General features: G+C 36.1%; 1 protein-coding gene across 1 annotated transcript in view; it reads left to right on the top strand.

Moving 5' to 3' along the window:
• Positions 1-13,872, top strand: part of LOC107718491 (PH and SEC7 domain-containing protein 2-like) — a 28,676-nt gene extending 14,804 nt beyond the window's left edge. The window contains exons 3-14 of the mRNA XM_016525584.1: positions 3,328-3,522; positions 3,630-3,710; positions 4,183-4,295; positions 4,911-4,969; positions 7,876-7,965; positions 8,313-8,356; positions 8,491-8,681; positions 9,803-9,873; positions 11,263-11,420; positions 11,595-11,739; positions 12,247-12,390; positions 13,208-13,872. Of these exons, the coding sequence (XP_016381070.1) occupies positions 3,328-3,522; positions 3,630-3,710; positions 4,183-4,295; positions 4,911-4,969; positions 7,876-7,965; positions 8,313-8,356; positions 8,491-8,681; positions 9,803-9,873; positions 11,263-11,420; positions 11,595-11,739; positions 12,247-12,390; positions 13,208-13,414 (1,498 nt within the window). The 3' untranslated portion in view covers positions 13,415-13,872. The remainder of the gene's footprint in view (positions 1-3,327; positions 3,523-3,629; positions 3,711-4,182; positions 4,296-4,910; positions 4,970-7,875; positions 7,966-8,312; positions 8,357-8,490; positions 8,682-9,802; positions 9,874-11,262; positions 11,421-11,594; positions 11,740-12,246; positions 12,391-13,207) is intronic.
• The last annotated feature ends 7,786 nt before the right edge of the window (positions 13,873-21,658 follow it).

Here is a 21,658-nt window from a genome sequence, read left to right as displayed (position 1 = left end):
TGAAAAGCTGCATGTTTGTAAGAAACAAATCCATCATTAAGGTGTTTCAAACCGTCTTAAAGGGGTCATATGATGCGATTTCATTTTTTCCTTTCTCTTTAGAGTGTTCTCACGCTTGAGGTATTCGGCTAATCACAACGCACTGGATAGCTGGCTAATCAGAGCACACCTCGCTTTTCAGACCGATTAGTTTTGTAAAAATCGACGCGTTTCAGAAAGGCGGGGCATAGAGGAGAAACAATAATGTACAGTATGTGGAAAATAATGTGTTTTTTTAACTTTAAACCGCATAAACACATTTCATTACACCAAATACACAAAATAATGTTCTTTTTAGCAGCATCATATGACCCCTTTAAACTTAAACCATCATTTGACCCAAGTAATAGTCCATAATTTATAATAACACAGCTTTTCTGATGGCACCCATTTACTGCAGAGGATCCACTGGTGATCAAGTGATGTATTGCAGAATTTCTCCAAATCTGTGCTGATGAAGAAACAAACTCATCTACATCTTAGATGGCCTGAGGGTGGGTGCATTTTCAGCAAATTCTGAAATAATTTTGTGGTCTCCAGATGAAATGGGGAATCATTTATCACCTCGAACTACTGCTCATCACGTAGTGCTCCTGTTACTTTGTTCTTCACCTAAAATTACAGTATGTACCCTGTGCAATATTGCCTGCTTGACTGCTCACTTTGTGCCATGTGAGATGTGTCGGGGCTTTTCTAGGGCGTTGTGGGTAATGCTGATGAAGGGGCCATCTGCTCGGGAGGGACACAAATTACACCCTCTTTCTCTCTCCCGGAACACCAGGTTCTACTGGTGCCATGGCAACCAACACATTACCGTTCCTTATCGAGTTTGGAGCTAATGCAATTGTGCTAATCAAATTATGCAAAACAAATTTGACTCATCCACAATGAAAATGACAGCCATAATTTATTCAGAAGGCTGCGGACACGCATCAAGACTAAACTGTTGACCTGTAAACTGTTGCCATCTGTATTTGCAGTGTGTTTCTCTTCATGTCTGCTTGCAGAGTGATGACAGCATTGTTTTAATTTGTCCTTTGCAATTCATTTGGCCAAGGCTGCATTTATTTGATCAAAGATGCAGTAAAAACAGTAATATTCAAAAATATTTAATATTCAGAATTATTTTCAGTGTTCATATATTTTTAAATATTAATTATTATTCCTGTGATGCAAAGTTGAATTTTCAGCAAATTACTCACATGATCCTTCAGAAATCATTCTAATATGCTCTAATATGTTTCCTGCTCAAGAAACATTTCTTATTATTATCAATGTTGAAAAAAGCAGTTGTTCTGCTTAATATTTTTGTGGAAACATTTTTAATGATTCCTGGATGAATAGAAAGTGCCAAAAAAAATGCATTTATTTGAAGTATAAATCTTTTGTAAAATTGTAAATGTCTTTACTGCCAATTTTGATAATCAGTTTAATGTATCTTGCTGAATAAAAGTATTAATTTCTTTTTAAAAAATGTATACTGACCACAGACTTTTAAATGGTAGTGCATATTTAGTCACAATGGTCGACTAGTTGTCCAAAAATATTTTTTTAGTAAAACTTATACATCTTATATAAACGTCCCATAAGAAAAGTACCCAAAAGCTTAAATTATAGTAGATATTCAGGCAACCCAATGAAAATATGGAGTTTTGTACATTCCTAAAATGTTTATGATTACAATGAAACACCACAAGGCACATTAATTTATGCACAGTTATCATATGAAAAGCTTTGGAGTCTGTCACTTCAGTAATGGCCTGCCTGACTCACGCAGGTTCTGTCCTCTCTGGAGCTCAGCAGTCGACACGAAAACTCCTCATCCCAAATTACAGCTTCATTTAAAGAACATCCTAATGAACCACTCGCCTCCATCGCAGTAATTGTACACATCGAGATTTTAATTAGTTGAATTAGATGTGCTGTTTCTTGGCTGGAAAAAAGATTGTGTTTCTCTCAAGATGCTCTTTGCTACCCATGAGCTAAATGCTAATTCAGTGGCATGAATTGCAGGAGCATTTTAATGGGCTTGGATTGGATGCTTATATCAATAGCCTAAATTTAAGTGTACACATGTATGATAATTGTTGTATTTTAGGATTAGATCATCTCTTTTAGGATTAGCTAATATCAGGGAGAAAACTAGTGTAACAAATGTGATGGAAAAAGCAGATCAAACCCGATTGGGTTAAGTTGGTTGGTAAGTTTGCCATAGTGGTTTACCATCTCTAGACAGTTCAACCAAGATGGTCTGGCATGTTGACCTTGGTCTCAACAGCTAGTATTTAAACCACCTAATGACCATAAACGGCTAGATATAAACCATCTAAAACAGTGTTTCTCATCCAGGGGGCCTCAGCAAGGATGGCTTAATTTTTTTAAATTAAATATATTTTTAGTATTATTGTTGTTGTTGTTAATATGTTACAAACAATCTAAATTAAAATGCTAAAAAAAAACACATAATCAAGCTTCAAAGTGAATTTTCCCTCTTTAATAACTATTGTTTTTATTTAAGGACATACAGTTCTTGAAACGTCTGAATCACAAAATGAACTGTGGTTAATTAATTTACCTTTATCCACACTCCCAGTTTCTGTTAATAAAATATTATACTTAATACATATGCTATAGTTCTAATAATATTATATTGTAAGAGTGGGAGAAAAAAAATTGATTCTCTGATGCATCATGATTCTGAATCTATTTTTTTTTTTAAACTTCAGGATCTCTAAATGCTTTTATGATGTGAAATTAATGTCAACACAGTCAGTTTTGTCTTAAGGACAGGACAACATATCTGATGTTAAAATAGATCTGTGCATTATTGTGAATGCACTGTCTATTAGCAATAATCAAATGGCACCTTCTGAGAAAAAGAGAAAAATCTTTCACTGTCCTCATTTGAAAAACTTTGAGATACTTTGAAAATCACCTTTTGTTTATTGCTTGTAATCTGTTTCTTTGTTCCCTTTGTTTTAATGTGTTCCTTTTATTACTTTATATTTGCTTATAATTTTAAAGCCATATTTAGATCATTAGTAATCATTTTTAACATACAATAGTTTTGATTTATTATTATGTAATTATTTTTAAAAGTACTTTAATAAATTAATAATTTAATCAAAATAATTTAATCAAAATGCACAAAGAAATGTTATATTAGAAGGGTCTTTTAGTCAAAAAAGTTGAGAAACACTGATCCAAAACCATTTCATCTACCATCTTGGTTCTGGCTGTATTTTCCATCTGGTCATTGAAGTTTTTTTTTCTTTCTTGTTTCTGCAGTGATGCCAACCTCACAGATGTGCTGTGTGACTCAGACTCTGAGTTGGGCAGCGTGGACACGCTGGAGAGGGGCAGCACGGATACTCTCGCCAACGGCTGCCGCGTCGACGCAGATGCTGCCAAACGACTGGCTAAGCGACTCTTCTATCTGGAGGGCTTCAAGCGCTGTGACGTGGCACGACACCTGGGCAAGAAGTGAGCGTTTGTGTGTGAATGAACGTATTGTATGGGAAAGGAAGTGGAATAAAACTCTTTTCATTTGTACCCACAATCCCTCTCTTCCTTGTCTCTTTCTCCTGCAGTAATGAATTCAGCCAGTTGGTGGCATCGGAGTACCTGAGCTTCTTTGATTTCACGGGGTTGTCATTAGACAGAGCGCTGAGGTGAGAACATTTATACAACCAAGATTGTTAGTGACTTGAACAGTGCAAATACTGATCCTAACTGAAAGGGTTAGTTCACCCAAAAATGAAAATTCTGTCATTAATTATTCGCCCTCATGTCTTTTCAAACCCGTAAGACCTTCGTTCATCTTCAGAACACAAATTAAGATATTTTTGATGGAATCTAAGAGCTGTCTGACCCTGCATAGACAGCAACGTAACGGAAATGTTCCCAAGTCCAGAAATGTAGCAAGGAGATCTGTAAAATAATCCATGTGACATCAGGGGTTCAACCGTAATTTTACGACGCTACGAGAATACTTTTTGTGCGCAAAAGAAAAAAAACAAATAAAAACAGTAAAGAATATATATATTCTGTCTATGGTGTATATATATTTGTATTTGACAGTTCTAGCATATTTACTCCTCCTTAGCACATCACCATGATTGTCTTCATGTACTCTGGTTGCAGGAACTTCCTGAAGGCGTTTCCTCTGATGGGAGAGACGCAGGAGAGAGAACGTGTGCTGGTGCACTTCTCCAAACGCTTCTGCCACTGTAACCCAGAAGCTCTCACCTCAGAGGGCAAGTGCATTTCTCTAGCTTTAGCTTCTGCTATGTAGTTCAAATTTTGTGATGGCAGCTCATAATATATTTCAATGAACATTTATGCTACATGAGTACATGTACAAGTTCTGTTCCGAACTCTAGTGAGCTGTCTACTGCCTACATAGACAGCCTTGTAAGACAGCCTCTTCACTGAAATGGAACCTCATAAGTGACTTATTTAGAACATTTGTTTTATGGTAGCATGTTGCTAGGCTAGCAAATGATGCTTAAGATGCTTTACATCTCCTGCGATGTGTAGCTGCTATGCAAATCATTTGGTTTTGGAACAGTGTTGTAGTTTTAAATATGTGTTCTATAGAATATATGATTTCTTATTAAAGGGGTCATATGATGCTTTTTTAAAGATCATTATATGTGGGGGCGTGTTAGAATGAGCCGTTTTAGGGGGGCGTGGCAGAGTCTTAACTTTGATAAAGAATATCTCTTTGGTTTTGAGACTTTAGTCTTTGCAACTTCAGGGATCTTATCTATACACAATCAGCTTGTAACACTCCAAAGAGAAAGGAAAACTTGAAATCGCATCATATGACCCCTTTAACTAACTCTTTTTTCCTAACTCTTTTTTAATAGATGGCGCTCACACACTGACCTGTGCACTTATGCTTCTTAACACAGACCTGCATGGACACGTATGTATTCGGCTCTTCTCTAGGTTGTTGAATCCAAACATGTCTGACACTAACAAGTTTAGTTACTGCAGTAACTGAATCTACTAGCAATTACTCTTCAATCTAATTGCAGAAACAAATATTAGATTGATCTGGAAACAAACCACCTTCAGTCCTGTCTCATATTTCTAGATTCTGTATTCACACCAAAAGGTGATCAGGACCCTGATGTTAAGTATTGATTGTGCAGTAATAACTGGCTGGCTGTACACTATGTAACATATTAAATGTCTAGTTGTCATTATACAAAAAATATTTGACTGCAGAAGGCCAAGATTGCCCATTTAGAAACAAATTTTCAAGAAAGCATTGTAAGAAGAATTATATTTTTAAAAAGTACATTTAATATAAAAAATAAATATAAAATTTGAAGATGATGCTAATGAACGGTTATCAGCAACTAAACTGAAAACCTCTTTTGCTCCACATATGCACTTCATAATGTCATTTTCCTTAACAAACCTCTTGTTGTTGTGTTTCTCTAAGTAATATTACAGTTATCTACAACTTTGACCTAAACATGTCTCTCTCTCTCCATTTCTTCTTACTCATTTTGCGGCAGGTGGTAAGTGCTTCTCTCTCCTCCTCTCTTCTTCTTTGTGTTTTTTTTCTCTTTTAATGGCTTTGGCTTAAATGTGTTTTCAGAATGTTGTCATCCATCATTTGTGGAATATTACTCATCTAAAGTAGATCTCTGTGGTAGGAGGGATTCAAACAGACTGAGATATTGTTGTGTGTTGGTTGTTATGTTTAGAGTGGTTGGTCTGGTTTGATACTGCCATCTGCTGACAGCTTTGTCAACTGCATAGAGTTTAGAAATAACTGGTGTGGTTCTGAAAATAGCTCGTTTTTTTATTTCTATGATTTGATTTCTGTATTGTTACATTTGCTTTGGTTTTGTAATCACTCAGTTTTCAATATGGTGATGTATGTTTACAAAAGATTGCCATGTGACCATAGATTCTGACAAAAGACTATACCAGGGGTGCCCAAACTCGGTCCTGGAGGGCCGGTGTCCTGCAGAGTTTAGATCCAACTTGCCTCAACACACCTGCCAGGAAGTTTCTAGTATGCATAGTAAGAGCTTGATTAGCTGGTTCAGGTGTGTCTAATTGGGGTTGGATCTAAACTGCAGGACATCAGCACTCCAGGACCGAGTTTGCGCACCCCTGGATACTAAATGCTGAACTACAGTTATTGCTATTGCTGTAAACCATAATAAATTAATATGGTATCTCCTTCAACATCTCCTTTTCAAAGTCTTCCTGTCATAAGTCATGGATCACTATTAATATCGCTTATGGATCTGAAAAGCATAATTTGTGCTACAGACATGAGTGATGGCTCAAATCGTTCAGTTTGTTGAGGAGAGGTTTATTACTACTTTTCTAAGTAATCAGACTTATTTTTTTCTGGCAAATGATAAAAGTGGTGAAAAATTCACATAGACGTTCACTGAAATAAGTCACGAGTCATATTTAGAGACCAATATAGAGCGCATTAATGCTCAGCCATTTTTTCAGCAGCTTTGGTTCTGAAAGTATTTCTATCCATAATTTATTTTTTTTCAATAGGGATACACACACACACACATTCCCTGTGCATTCTGTATGCTTATATTCTCTGATTAGTGGAATTTTCTGTACAGCATCATGGAGAATGTAGTTTTTCACCACAAAATCTGCAGTTAAACACGATTATTTTAAAAATAAGTTTATTTAAATGTAAACAGATGACTTTAACAAAAGCATATACCATTGATTAGTCATTAATCAAGTCATTGTTAAAAATCTGTTTCCTTGTGGAGAAAATCAATTCAGTTTTTACTTCCAGAACCCGACTGTTGTACTCTATATAGAGACTTGGGGGGGGGGCAAGCATGACATATATTGAAAATATAAAAATGCAGTTATGTTTTGATGACATTTAAGTGAAAGTGACGTGACATGTGGCCAAGTATGGTGACCCATACTCGGAATTAGTGCTCTGCATTTATCCCATCCGAAGTGCACACACACAGCAGTGAACACACACACACCGTGAACACACACCCGGAGCAGTGGTTGTAGCATTTAATGGCTAATAATGGCTAATGTTAGTTTACCTCAAAATACTATGGGATTTTTTTCTTTTTTCAATCAGCTGACTCTTCTCTAAGTGCCAAATATTTCTGACAAATCCTATTTTGGCAATTGTTATTGTCTGCCATTTTTCAGACTAGCTTTTGCTCTTTTCTAATGTAAGTAAATGTAAGGATCTGTGTGTTTGAAGAGGTTTAAACATTTTTACAGGAATTGTTCAAAATATGGTAAAACGATGTTGTCAGGGCAATTATAATAGAGACACACAGCAAACAAAGAGGATATAAGCGGCGTTTTGTCTCTTTTTCCAAATCTGTAAAGGGAAGGAGGGGGCTTTGTAGAAAACGAAGCGTTTGAGAGAGGCGGGGCATAGAGGACCTACAATAATGTACAGTATTTGAAAAATAATGTGTTTTTTGAACATTAAAGCATGTCAACATATTCTGTTACACCAAATACACAAAATAATGATCTTTAAAAAAGCATCATATGACCCCTTTAAATAAATCTTGAGAAGTGGATGCTGTGGATCAAACAGCCCTCAAGCATTTTCCTAAATTTTGATTTAAATTTGAGTTTTTAATCACGTCACTGAATAAAAAATGTCCCAATGCATTCCTTCCCCTGTTAGAAGAATAATATTCAATCAATCTGTTCTCTTGTCTTAGATGGCAACAGTTTTCAAGGATAGCTTAGCAGAGGGTCAATTGTTTCCGTTAATAACATTATGATAGTAATTGGCATATCATTATTGTTGTAACACGTTATTGTGTTATTGTATTGCAGAATATTGGGAAGAAGATGTCTTGCCAGCAGTTCATTAGCAATTTGGATGGCCTCAATGACGGCAAAGATTTTCCCAAAGAATTGCTCAAGGTAATTATATGGAAACACAGCAGACACGTATTTGCTTCCTTTTTTTCTATTACATTATTATTATAACCAGTGGTATGAAAAAGAAGCATTGCTTCAGAAAAACACATGCATGTCTACTGATAGAGTGTGATTTCTCACCAAATCTGACTGATTTTATGAAAACATACCCTAAACCGCATAATGCTCATGTTGTAATTTCATTTATGAATGCATTCGTGTTTAAATTAGATTCAAAAGCATATTGTTTCATGTGCTCAGTCCCATAAGCCCATCTGACTGTATTGGTGTGGTTGTGGTGTTTCAGATATACGGTATTAACAGTCTCATATGTCTCCGTCCTGGTTTAGGTGCTCTATAACTCAATAAAGAACGAGAAGCTGGAGTGGGCGATGTGAGTATCCAGTATTATCCCCAGGAGTCAAGTGCGCTCGCATTATCATGTGACTTCTGGGGCTAATCTGCGTATAACGTGCGCAATACCTGTACACATGCATTAATGCTGGTTAATCCGCTCTGTTTCTGCAGCGAGGAAGAGGAGTTGAGGAAGAGTCTGTCAGAGCTGGTGGAGGAGCAGTGTGAGGTGGGAGGGAAGAGGGTTGCCAGGGTAACGGACGGCAGTAACCCTTTCATCGCCATTCCACTTTTGCTTAATGCTGTGACGTACAAACACGGTGTTCTGACACGCAAAAGCCACGCAGACATGGACGGCAAACGCAGTACGTGTGTCATTTGTTTGTTCTGCAAAGTCATGCTTTTGGTATAAATTTCTCAGTGCTGTTCCCCTTAGTTTCCACATCATTTCCTGTCCATTCTCTTTTGTCTGTCAAAATATAACAGTCAAATAAATAAATAAACACAAGGTAAATCATATCTCTGTTCCAACTTACAATACCTAGTGTGCTGCCCATTAAGGCAACATTTCAAGGCATCAGAGATGTACTTCCTTCTTAATTTCACTAAGATGCTTTTGTCAGATGCTTTTATTCAAAGTGAGAGAGTTATATATTTTATAAGCTATGTCTTTATAAATATATATATACAGTGGGTACGGAAAGTATTCAGACCCCCTTAAATTTTTCACTCTTTGTTATATTGCAGCCATTTGCTAAAATACTAACCATTTTTTTAACATTAGCATGTTGCTATTGGTGCGATACTAATCATCATAAAAATACACAGCACTCATAATATAAAATCCTTAAATATAATGTAAAATACTTATAAAATATAAAAAATTACAACATGTAAAAATATATTTGCAAAAAATAATTAGAATACAAATATACCCACTGTATATATATATATATATATATATATACAATTGTTATATTTGTATTCTAATTATTTTTTGCAAATATATTTTTACATGTTGTAATTTTTTATATTTTATAAGTATTTTACATTATATTTAAGGATTTTATATTATGAGTGCTGTGTATTTTTATGATGATTAGTATCGCACCAATAGCAACATGCTAATGTTAAAAAAATGGTTAGTATGTTGTCTTTCAAGGTAGCTCCCTCCATAGGCAGTCAACAGCAAAGCAGCTTTGGAGTTGAAGCTTTGGAGCAGAGCTAATGTCAAGGAATGCAATAAATCAGCATTATTTAGGACCCGCCAAGATTTCTTCTGTTTAATAATTCAGCTGCTTTAATTAAAACAATTAGGTTGTATCTTCCAGTCTGGTGGAGTTCATTTATGAGCAGTGAAGTTGGTTCTAGAGATTTTCTTTCCTCGACTTGTGTTGTAGCAAACAACAGCGGAGCTCATTAGTGAAGTGTGTCTTTATTCTGTCTCTCTCACACACTTTTTCTCTTTTATTCTGTCTCTCTGCAGCCCCGAGAGGACGCAGAGGCTGGAAGAAGTTTTATGCCGTGCTGAAGGGGATGATTCTCTACCTGCAGAAAGTAATTTAAATCTACTTCCCACACACAAACACACACACACCACACACAGTCATACTATATTTTGCAGCATGTGTACTATAATATTTGCAAGGAATAGTCAGACAACCAACTACATTTGCCAAAATGTCCAACAAGAGCCCACTACACTGATTGCTGTTTTCCACAATGCAATGCACATGATCTTTACAGTTTTCTTATACAGTTTACAAGTTTATTATCACTTTTTAGACTCATTATTTAATAAGACGTCCAAGAGTTAAGACATTTTTTACACAGAATTGTATTAAAAATGCCAAATAATAGATACATTTCCAAGATTATAACTCGACGTCACTCACTGAATTAATTAGGTAACTTAGTAAAATCATGTAAAGTCATGTTTAAAATATATAAGGCAATATACATTATGGCATACAACACAGTCTGAACATACAGTAGTCATAGACTCTTTTCCAAAACATAACAAGCTGAATTGCCATCTGCTATCTTCATAGGCAGAGATGCTAAATCAAACCTCATAAGTGTTGAGTTACTTTAGTACTATTTATATACTGATTACTAGTTTTTACTAGTACTATGCTAGTTTTTCTTATTATTTTATTAATATTTTGATTTCAGTTTTTGTTTTAATTTTCAATTATTAGTAATTTTGTTATGTGCTTGTTATTGTTATTTTTCTTTTTTATTACTGTTTAGGTTTAATTTATTTTTATTTCAATTTTAGATTTACTTTACAGTTTATTATTTTTTATTTTAGTGCTTCAACAAGTTAGTTCTCACGGTAACATTTCTCATTTTCATTTAGTTTAAGTTTTTCGTTTAGTTTTATTATTATTTCAGCTTTATTTCAATTAATAATGTTAATTCAATTCATTTATAATGTTATTTCAATTAAAAATGTTTTTAATTGTGTTAGTTAATGATAACCCTGATTTGAATCACAATACAAAAGCAGTGAGTCCACACAAATAGGGCTTGTCACAAGACGCAGACAAGAAACTCGACTTACAATTGACTCTTCGCAAAGAGGAGTTTGACATTAGCATGCTGCTAAGTTAACACTGTGATACTCTAATAAGCATGCACAATAGACAGCACACACAAATAATGGATTAACAAGTGCTTTTTAAAAAATAAATGCATTTTTCTAATTGTGTGAAAGATACATTCTGTACTGTTTTACAATTTGGTCAAAAGCAGATTTCTTGTAAGACAGCATAATGATCTAATCAAGTTATGCTGCTTACTTTTGGAACTGCCTTTGTGATGCCTTAAAATGCCGCCTACTTTGGCAGCTCAGTAGGATTTTGGAACGCAGCCATTGTCTCTATCATTTATTTTCATTGTTGCTTTCACTCATTTTTCTCTCTGTCTCCCTCGTATGGTCAGGATGAGTATAAACCTGATAAAGATCTGTCAGAGGTGGACCTGAAGAATGCAGTACGGGTTCACCACGCTCTTGCTACTAGGGCCTGTGACTACAGCAAAAGACAGAACGTCCTCAAACTCAAGACCTCGGACTGGAGGGTCTTCCTCCTGCAGGCCCCGTAAGCATCATGCCTCTTCAACTGCTCCGAGAATCTTTTTCTTGTTCCTTTTACTGTAGTTGGTTAGTTAACAGTCCACTATGTCACAGAGTACTAGGGGTCAGATTGCTTTCATGCTTTGCTTACTTGTTTGAATTTCCCTTTGTGTGTGTGTATGTGTGTGTGTGTGTGTAGGAGTGAAGAGGAGATGATGTCATGGATTTTCAGGATTAATCTGGTCGCTGCTCTTTTCTCGGCTCCTGCTTTTCCCGCTGCCATCGGCTCCATGAAGAAATTCTGCAGACCGCTGCTGCCTTCATCCACCACTAGACTCAGCCAGGTGCACAAATACAGCTGTAAACTGTCTACAGACTAATGAACTTCATTACGTAGTATATATATATACTGTGGTGATGATTCTCACCCTCATGTTATTCCAAACCTGTATTTTTGTATAATAATAAACACACAACACAGACTAATGAACTTCATTACGTAGTATATATATATACTGTGGTAATGATTCTCACCCTCATGTTATTCCAAACCTGTATTTTTGTATAATAATAAACACACAACCACACACACACACACACACACACACATTATGGTTATTAATTAAATCTTTTTTATTTGTAATACATTTTAATACGAGTATTTTATAAAGATAAATCATTAATATTTTATAGTATTTACTCACTGAATTCAATAATGTAATGAATAAAGATATGTGATAATGGTATGGTAATCTAATACTAATGAAACTTACAGCATTGTTATTGTTGACTGTTTAAAAAATAGTAGACAATGTACAGTATATACATAATGATGGTTCTAATTTATACAGGAAGAGCAACTGAAGTCCCATGAGAACAAACTGAAGCAGATTTCTCTGGAGTTGGAGGAACACAAGAAGAGCCCACCAGATCTGACGCCCAAGAGCAAAGAATCAGAAGAGTATCGAATCAAAGAGCACTATTTAACCTATGAGGTCAGACTAATACAAAGTCATCTGTCTCAGAGCTCATCTGAATGCTTTTCTTTGTCCTTTTAGATGTTACAATAATGCTTTAGCTGTGATGCTCAGGCCTGATGGAGAAGAACATATAGGTTTCAGTCGAACTTGTTAGAAAACACCTTTATACCTTTGTTTTAGTTATCAGATGATGGTTTTAACTGATTAAATACTCATTGGTCACAAAATAGCATCTGTAAAACATCTATATCAGTGGTTCCCAACTGGTGGGTCGTGACCAAAAATAAGGTCACAAGTCTTGGTCAACAGGGAAAATAATGCAAATTACAAATAGTAAAATGCAGCTAAGCATATAATCGTGCATGGTTATAATAGCAAAATGAATAGGCTACACACTTTTAAAAAGAAGGAGAAAACTTTTCATGTGTATTTTGTTATTATTGTCAAAGGTTATATGACCCATACTACAATAAACAAGTTAAAATGAGGATATATGTTTTATGCATGAATTATTGTAATTTAGAAAATAAACAAACAGGTTAAATAATACTAATACTAATCATTATCATTAATAAATCTATGAATATTACATTGTTTGATTTCAAGGACATTTTTGTTTACTTTTGTGCAAAAAAAATAAAAAATTATTGGGTCCGAAAGACCCCTAATCATTTGAGACCCCAAAATCATTTGAGAACCACTGATTTAAATCACATATATGTAAGATTTTTGCATATAACAGAGAACTACTCAGTGTGTAATATTTTGCTAACCAAAACCATTCATTTTAATTTAAAGCCATTTTAATCTTTATTTTTTTCTATGTCTGCAGAAATGTCGCTATGAGACGTACATCAGCCTCCTGCAGGCCAAGTTTCGCACAGGAAGTGATGACTTGGATAAGATTGAAGCCAGTCTGTTCAGTGGGGAGGGGAAAGAAGGTTACTTGCGCAAAACTCAGTCCAGCCCGTCAATCAGCCAATGTCAGGGGGTCAACGGACGGGCCGGTCATAAACACGCCCCAGAGCACAATAGCTGAAGAGCCTTCTTTGACCTCTGAACTCATGTGACACACTCACTCTGACTGCAGTGGGTTCGAATATGTGAGACAGAGTTGAGAGAAATACAAACGTAGCATTATAATGTCCTTATTATTTCAATGTACAGTAAATTTATTATGACAGTTATATGTATTATTAGTATTATTACTACAACAATAAACATTGTTAATAATGCTATGAACATTATTATGTGCCAAAAACGAAAAAATTAGGAGACCAAGACTGTATAAGTGGGAAGAAACGACAGCACTGCATATAAAGTCAAGAGAAAGTGAACTGTGGAATTACAAATGCATTGCGGAAGATGCACTGACATGCAGCCACGTTGTGATGTCATTTAGAATTTTACTGTGACATTACAGTGACAAACAAAGAGATTCATTAAAGAGACAGTTCATCCAAAAATTTAAAATCTGACCCTCATATCGTTCCAAATCTGCACGATTTTCTTCTGAGGAACATAGAAGATATTTTGAAGAATGTTGGGGCCTAAACAACATCAAACCCCATTCACTTTCATTGTATGAAAAAAAAAGAATCAAAATATCTTCTTTTGTGTTATGCAAAAGATGGAAAGTCATAAAGGTTTGGAATGACTTGAAGACAGAATTTGTCAATGTTAAAGTCAGTTTATATGCGGAGACGGCAATAAGTATTTTTTCCCCCAAAAAATGTTTAACCTGGCAGACAGGGTAACAATAGCTCAACCAATAAAGCGCTGCAGTGATGATGTATTTTTGTTGGCCAACCCGAAAGTTTGCATCACCTTGCTTCCCTCAACAAAAACACCTTGCTTTTGAATTATTGCAGAAAATAGGCTTTGTGACCGACAAAAGTTTATGATTCTTACATGCTTTATTCAACATAATAATCTTCAGAAATGGACAACATTTTATGAATTTTGAAACCTAAATATAATCATCAAAAGTAAAAAGCTAAAAATAGGCTATGAGCGAATTACACCATGGTCACATGACTTCAACTTCTCCACTATTAACCTTCCAACAACTCTTTCATTCTTTATAATAAAAAAAGTTTGAGTTAGAACAGTTTGCAAGAGTGAAATTATAAACACAACAAGGCTGTTAAAGTGACTAGTGAGTTTTCCTGTTCATCATGATGATGTTTAATGTAGTCCCATTTAGCCACTTGTTAGCAAATGCCTTTTTCAAGACAAGTAAAAGCTTTTAAAAATTACAGAGGTTATTACTGATGCATTATGTTGTAGAATAAAACGCGTAAATATCTTGAGCTTGCATTAATCGCAGACTTTATTTCAGGCATTTAACCAAAAACCCATTGACTTCAGGGCAATGGAACTAAAATGCCATTTTTTTTTAGGTTTTGGCCTACAAAAACATGCCATCTCTGCAGCACTCTTACTATAGCATCCATTTAGGGTGGGACTGTCAGTTTGACTGACCAATGGCAGGCAGGGAGAGTTCTGAAAATCTGTTTGAAAAGTCAAAATTGCAATTCCGTTGTTGCGCAGAAATGACACATTTCACCTTTAATTAAATCATGACATCACTTGGCAGTGTTTGACATTCTTTATGACATCACAATGTGTGTGTATCCCAAGGCTGTGTGTGGTAATGGCTTCCTGACTGACGGGTCTGGTTTAGATGTAGCATTTGATGTACTTGTGAGATACTCACAGTATGGGTCTCATGAAGTGGCCAGTTTAAGGGCTTTGCCGCACGTTGGGGTACATGTAAAGATTCATGTGGGCTGTTTGGAGTGTTATATAACTAACCCCTTGTAATTATTTATTATGTTATATTTATTCATTGTAAATTTATTTTCTCCTTTTGGAGCTAATATAGCGTGAAGACGCTTGTAAAGATGACTACATTTGACACTTGATTAGTTTAACCCGCACCGTTGTTGTTTTTAACTCTCTTAACTGAGGAGCTGACGGTTGATTAATGGATCCAGGGATATATCGGATGTTGGAAAATACAGTGTCTTAACACGGGACAGGGTATGGGACATTGTAATTGTATGCGCACAAGCGAGGAAGGAAGACTGCAAGTTGAGTCTGAGTATGCAAAACAGTAACGAAGAGAAAAAACATTTCGGACTGAAAGCAGTGCCCTCATTTTCTCTATTCAATGGACCACAAAGCCTCTATGTGTTTCTATGTGCCTGCAGAAATTTCAACCTGGACTGAATATTGAGCAGCAGGACTGCAAACAACACAACATGAACCTCCCTGCCTCTTCATCTGAATCGCTGTAGCGAATTGAAACGTCTCAATCCTTGAAACCTGTCACTTTTGAAGAAGATAATTGTTCTTGAGCCACCAAATAGGACTCTGAAACTTAACGGTACAAACTTTGAGCAAGTGCAAGTAGATTTTTATAGTCCTGTTGTAAAGCATGAGGACATTAAAGTGAGAGAATGAGCTTTTGGCTCTTTTATGCTTTATGGATGTGGAATGACGTAAGAGCTGCAATTTTATACATTCTTAGTAATGGCTTTCTTAAAGGGACCTCTATAGCCTACTTTTCGCTTTGGCTGTTGTGCTAATATGATTTTTCCCGTTTAGGGTAGAACTCAGATGCTGTTGTAATAAAGATTGTGATGATTATTTCACCATCTCCGCCTGCGTAGAAGGAGTCTGTGTGTTTCATCTCATTTAAAGTCCTTATTTCTGCCACACAGGTTAGTAGATGCTCTTTTGCCAAGTGTTGCATTAATCATTTCTTACAGAAAAGCACTAGTACATCTTTCTTCTCATATCTAATGTCTTTATTTTAATGCAAAATCATAGATTTTCTTGGAAAATTATATTACACACATTATTATCAAGCAGGTATTACCAATTAACATCTAAGGCATCAAATCTTCAAGTCAACATGAAACGGCAACCCACTTCCGCTTTGTGACATTGGTTGAAAACAAAGTCATTTTAGAGGAAGCAGGTCTCTGAAATCACATGCACTGAATAATCACCCACGATAAGACAAGGAATATGTGTTCTCAAAGAGTTTTTGTTTTCATTTTGACAAGTTTAAAATGTGAATGAGTCCTAAAACCTAGAAACAATTCAGTATTTTTGCACCTTTATTTTTTGAACGAGTTTTTGGTTAAATACCTGAAATAAGGTCTGTGGTTAAAGCAAGCTCAAGATATTTTCACTTTTTATTCGGCAGTATAAATACATGATATTTGTTAAAGCTTCTTCTCATCTTGAAAAAGGCATTTGCTAACAAATGGTAAATAGGACTACAGAGGTTGTTGGCGACATTAAACATAATCATACATCATAAACAGGTGAACTCATCTACTCACAATCTTTATTTTAAATAAAGTTCGAAAGAGTCGTCAGAAGCTTAGTGGTATAGTTCATTCATAGCCTAACTTCAGTTTTTTTTTTTTTCTTCTGCTGATTGTTTTTAGGCTTCACAGTTCATGAAATGTGTGCTTTGTGAAGATTTATCCTGATAATTTCAATTTCCGATATTTCTAGAAAATGTAGCCTCAGGTGTAGGCCAGACCTGATAACACATTTACAACCTTTGTAGCCAACCATTTGCATATTATACAAGTGTTTTCTAATTCTATCCCAAGTACATTGCCTGGAATAGACTTTAGAACCTAAAGTGAGAACATTGGTATTGATGGCTTTCAGTAGTTTTACAGTATTTAAAGTTTGTTGGGAAGCTCTTTAATTTCCAGTGAAGTCCAAATAATAGTTTTGTGGCTTTTAGTCTCTGTTAATACTGAAGTCATTTGAAAGCTAGATGCTGTAGCTTATTCTAAGCAAACTAAACATTGCAATATGAAGAAGCATGTCTCATGGTTCTCAACTGACATAAACAATAGAAAAAGATTGTTCTGTCCTGCATGAAATTCCTGTTTCAATTGACAACACATGGGTTAAAATAGGTCATTTTAAAGCAATTTGAATTTTTAGAGAACTATTAGTTTCATGTTTGCATGTTCTGTACTAGCTTGCCACTTTGAATGGATAATTAACCCAAAAATGAAAATTGTCAGCATTAACTCACCCTCGTGTGGTTTCAAACCTGTATGACTTTTTGTGGTTCACAAAAGATAATTCAATGGGGTCCAAATAACTTTAATGACAGAATTGTAATTTTTGGGTCATCTATTCCTTTAAAATGCCACTGGAACTGAGCTAATTCAACAACACAAAAAACAATCATTGCCATGGAGGAATGGATGATTTATTGCAATTAGTCATTTTCAGACACAAAGGCTTTCCAACTCAAAAACAACATACGTACCTGTACAAAAACACACTTGTTACCAAGAAACGTAAATCTGAATAAAGTTGTGAGAACACGCAAACAGCCAAGGGAACAAACAGAGGATGCAGAGGAGGAGGAACGTTGTGGCAATGAAGAAAAGTGAAACACAATGGGATTTCTAAGCAATTTAAGCACCATATTCATGTTATAGGAAAGACTGAACAGAATACCTTCGAATGTATGACTTAAGTTTAACATGGGTACACACATGAGAATAATCACAGTATTTTTTCATTAGACATTTTTAACCAACTAAAGAAAATAACAGTTGGTGCACTACTTAGTCATCATGCAATTTACTTTAGTAAACCTTCTGTAACACAGACAAAATAGACTTCAATATGTAGAAGAACTTCATAGATTTCTGCCAAACAGCAATTGTCACAAAGCCTGGAAAGTAATTATAGAATCTTTGAATGTGAGGTCACCTATCAAAAATAATATGCTGATTTTTTTTATTTTCTTTATATATTTAAAGTGCAAGTATTTTATCCATTTGATTCAATGCTTTCTGTAAGTATAAAATACAAAGGGGGAAAAAAACAGCAATATGCTTTTTCCTATATATATTTCCTATGCATATAGGAACAAATATATAGGAATCATATACATCTTTATATTTTTTATATATATATATATGCTATCGTTTTTAATAAAGAGGAGCATCATATGTAACAAACCATATATACACACACATCACAGGTCATATATATATTTTTTAAGTACAACACATTTGATAGGGAATAAAAAGGAAATGGTTGGTGGGATGTGAATACCCTCCTTGTGCACTGACCCTCGATGCAGGACCCCTCCCAGACAGTCTGCTTAATACGTAAAATGCTCACAGATACATGCTAAGCAGGTCAAAGCCTTGAGCTTGTGAGACCGAAGGAACGTGAAGTATGAGAACTAATCCAAGTTGGTGACTGGCCGTGGTTTAAAAGGGAAGGGGACGTATAATGGCACACACACACACACACGCTTCAAGAGATTCTCACATAGATCAAGTTAAAAGGTTGCGCTTCGCTCTTCGTATTGGAAACCGCAGATGCGTGAGGGCTTTAAGGTGTCTGTGCAGCTCCATTAGTTCTGTTCTGCTCGTTAAGGACATGTGATGCTTCGAATCAGCACCTGGAATTGGAGAAAAGACTGAAATTGCTATTCCAGTCCAGCATGGAGTCGGAGTACCATCTCATTTTTTTTTGTCCCCACAGGCTGTTGTGCATCAAACCAATACTGGTCTTTGCTGGTGGAGAGCTCGAACACTATTAAATGAGAAAGTCTCGGCTGAACGATGCCACCCGGACAGGATTGAGCCATTTAATACCCAATAGCACCTTTACGATTGACTTAAAACATGTGCGTATTCGATCGAGGGCTTCGAGGGTGTGTTTTTGTATCACTAGAAAACACCCTTAAATGTTACTTCCAGTTTAGATTTCGCACAGTGGCACACATCGAACAGTTTTCGTAATCGGATCTGGGCAGTGACAGGAAAAAGATTTGCTTACCGGTCTCGAGAGGAAAAGAAATATAACAGTGTACAAACAGCTAAAATAGTCCCTACAAGAGAAGCATGCTGTTTCAGATTCAGTCTTGACGAGATGTGAGGGCAAATCGAGCGAGACAAAGTGCGTATGTATGCTTTAATATTGTGCAGTGGTAAACAAGAGACCAAACGCTCTGCAGGAATAATGTCAGCCTTGATCCCCTATAGACTTCCTCATGTGCTTAGCACGAAATGGGCCTTTAGCATGGGGGTATGTGGCTAGAAACCCCCAAACTGTCCGTAGGCTGGTGGCTTCAGTAGATATGAAGGTCTCGTTTTTACAAAACCCCACATATCTGAGTATTTGTGATGTTCGGGTCTGACAGCAACAGGCTTTTACCTGCAATACTAGTGAGCTGGCTTATGTCGAGAGAGGGACTGAGAAAAAACGTCTTTATCTTTTTTGCTAACAACATTCACAAGATATTTTATCAAATAAATAGTTATGAATATCTCTGACTGAAGCATCGCGCATTAAACATTGGCTAAAAAAACAAAAAACAAAACATATATATTAGCAACCGAGTATCAAACCACCAAGAAGCTTTTGAAGTGACTACATAACTATATTTTTAGGTCACACAGGATTGTGTCTGATTGGCGGAGAGCAGATTTGCCGCCGTATACGCAGGTGCTTTCAGACGGCCTCTGTGGTGACCGGTTATGTTACTAGAATAAACCCTCAACTTTGACTTGGGCAGTCAAAAAGGTTAGTTTAATATGCAGAAAAATGTTTCAATTAGAGCGAGCCTCGTGCATACATTTTTGTCGTTGCAGGGGACAAGTATCCACACATGTAGAATGCCGATGATGCGCAACATTCAATCATCCCGCATAATCTGATTCCCCTTGGACCCCAAGAGGCAGCCTTCTGTAATGCCTGTTCAAAACATTGCATTATTGTTTCTACTCAATTGAGCATTTCTGGTAATGCTTTTGTAGTGTTGAAGTTGAGTTAACGTTCTAATCAGCTGGATTATACAATTTAATTAACAAAAAAAGAATGACAAATGTTTAATTTTACCATTTGTAGCTTCGGTTACATATGTGAAAGATATGTGTCATCTTTTCATAGTTATCACAACATCATTCAGCGATTTTGTAGGATTTCCAATCAGGCATTGAACAGAGTACCTATTATAAGATCTTTCAGGAAATAGTTTTGCTTTGGGGGTCATGAACCTGCGGCGGGACTGAATTTGGGGCAACGCCGCCATTGGCACGCAGCCTATTGCACAAGCTACTAAAATGTTAGCACTGTAACTTTAGTGAGAAAAGTAAAATCTCAAGGTGCGATGTGACGAGGTTGACAACAAACGAATTCAGCAACTGATAAGACCGGCAGAAAAAATCCCACGAGCGGGGATATTAGCACCATACAAAAAAAAAATCATACAGGCTACTGCCTCGGCCAAAAGTCTACTAATATAGGCCTACATTAGCATAACGCTGGGCTGTAGCGAGAAACGTACGTATAAACTTATGACGCAGGGTTTTTTTTTTTTAACACGCTTTTTTTTTTTTTTACCTGTTACTTTTTAAATTAATTTATATGTTTTTACACGGAGCATGAGGAGCAGACCTCCACCGTCTTTAGGTGACTACTGCTGCGTTCACGTCACGCCAGAACTACAGAAATTTTGACAAGCAAAAAAAAAAATTTATGTCTTTGTCATAATTAAAAAAAAATCACAAAGACTGGCATCAACGACAAAAGCGCACATGGATCGATGTCGCTTTTGAGCACCGCCACGGAGAACCAAAGTAATTCTGATATGACGTGAACGCAGCACATCCATGTTTACGTCAGCACTGTTTGATTATGACATCATCGTTCTTTCCCCAGCAACGTGGAGGGCCGAGAGCCCCACGCGCCTTTCTTTGATTGGCTTGTCGAAGTCATCGAAGAAGCTCCACGAGTGGTACAGCAACTACGCTGTTGTGACCCCCAACGACAAAGAAAGACAAACAGCGATCGGAAAGAAAATGATCGGACACGTAAAGCATGTAAACCTGTGGAGAATATAAGGCACCAGAGTTGTTTTTTACGTTGTAGAGCAGTGGTTCTCAACCTTTTTTTCCACCGGGCGCACTATGGTCCAAGTGCAAGTCTCGCGGGCCGCACGCATATCATTTACATATTACGTCAGCAATACAAACTGCCGCTTGGCCGTTACTTTAAATGCATAACGTTAATTAGGCTATGTGAGTACTGCTCATGTCTGAAAATAATATATGAAAAACAAAATTATTTTACATAAAAACATTAGGCTATAGCTTATATTTATTTAGTACATTTTTAAATTAATGTAAAAACTAAAATGAATTGTAAAACTGAAAATATATATTTTTTATTCTGTTCAGCATGGTGGGCCGCATTTCAATTCGTGACG

The sequence above is a fragment of the Sinocyclocheilus rhinocerous genome, unplaced genomic scaffold, assembly GCF_001515625.1.
Source record: "Sinocyclocheilus rhinocerous isolate Xijiao unplaced genomic scaffold, SAMN03320098_v1.1 scaffold2378, whole genome shotgun sequence".
Lineage (NCBI taxonomy): Eukaryota > Metazoa > Chordata > Actinopteri > Cypriniformes > Cyprinidae > Sinocyclocheilus > Sinocyclocheilus rhinocerous.
The sequence above is the reverse complement of the archived record's forward strand: the minus strand, read 5'-3'. Positions and strand labels throughout refer to the sequence as shown.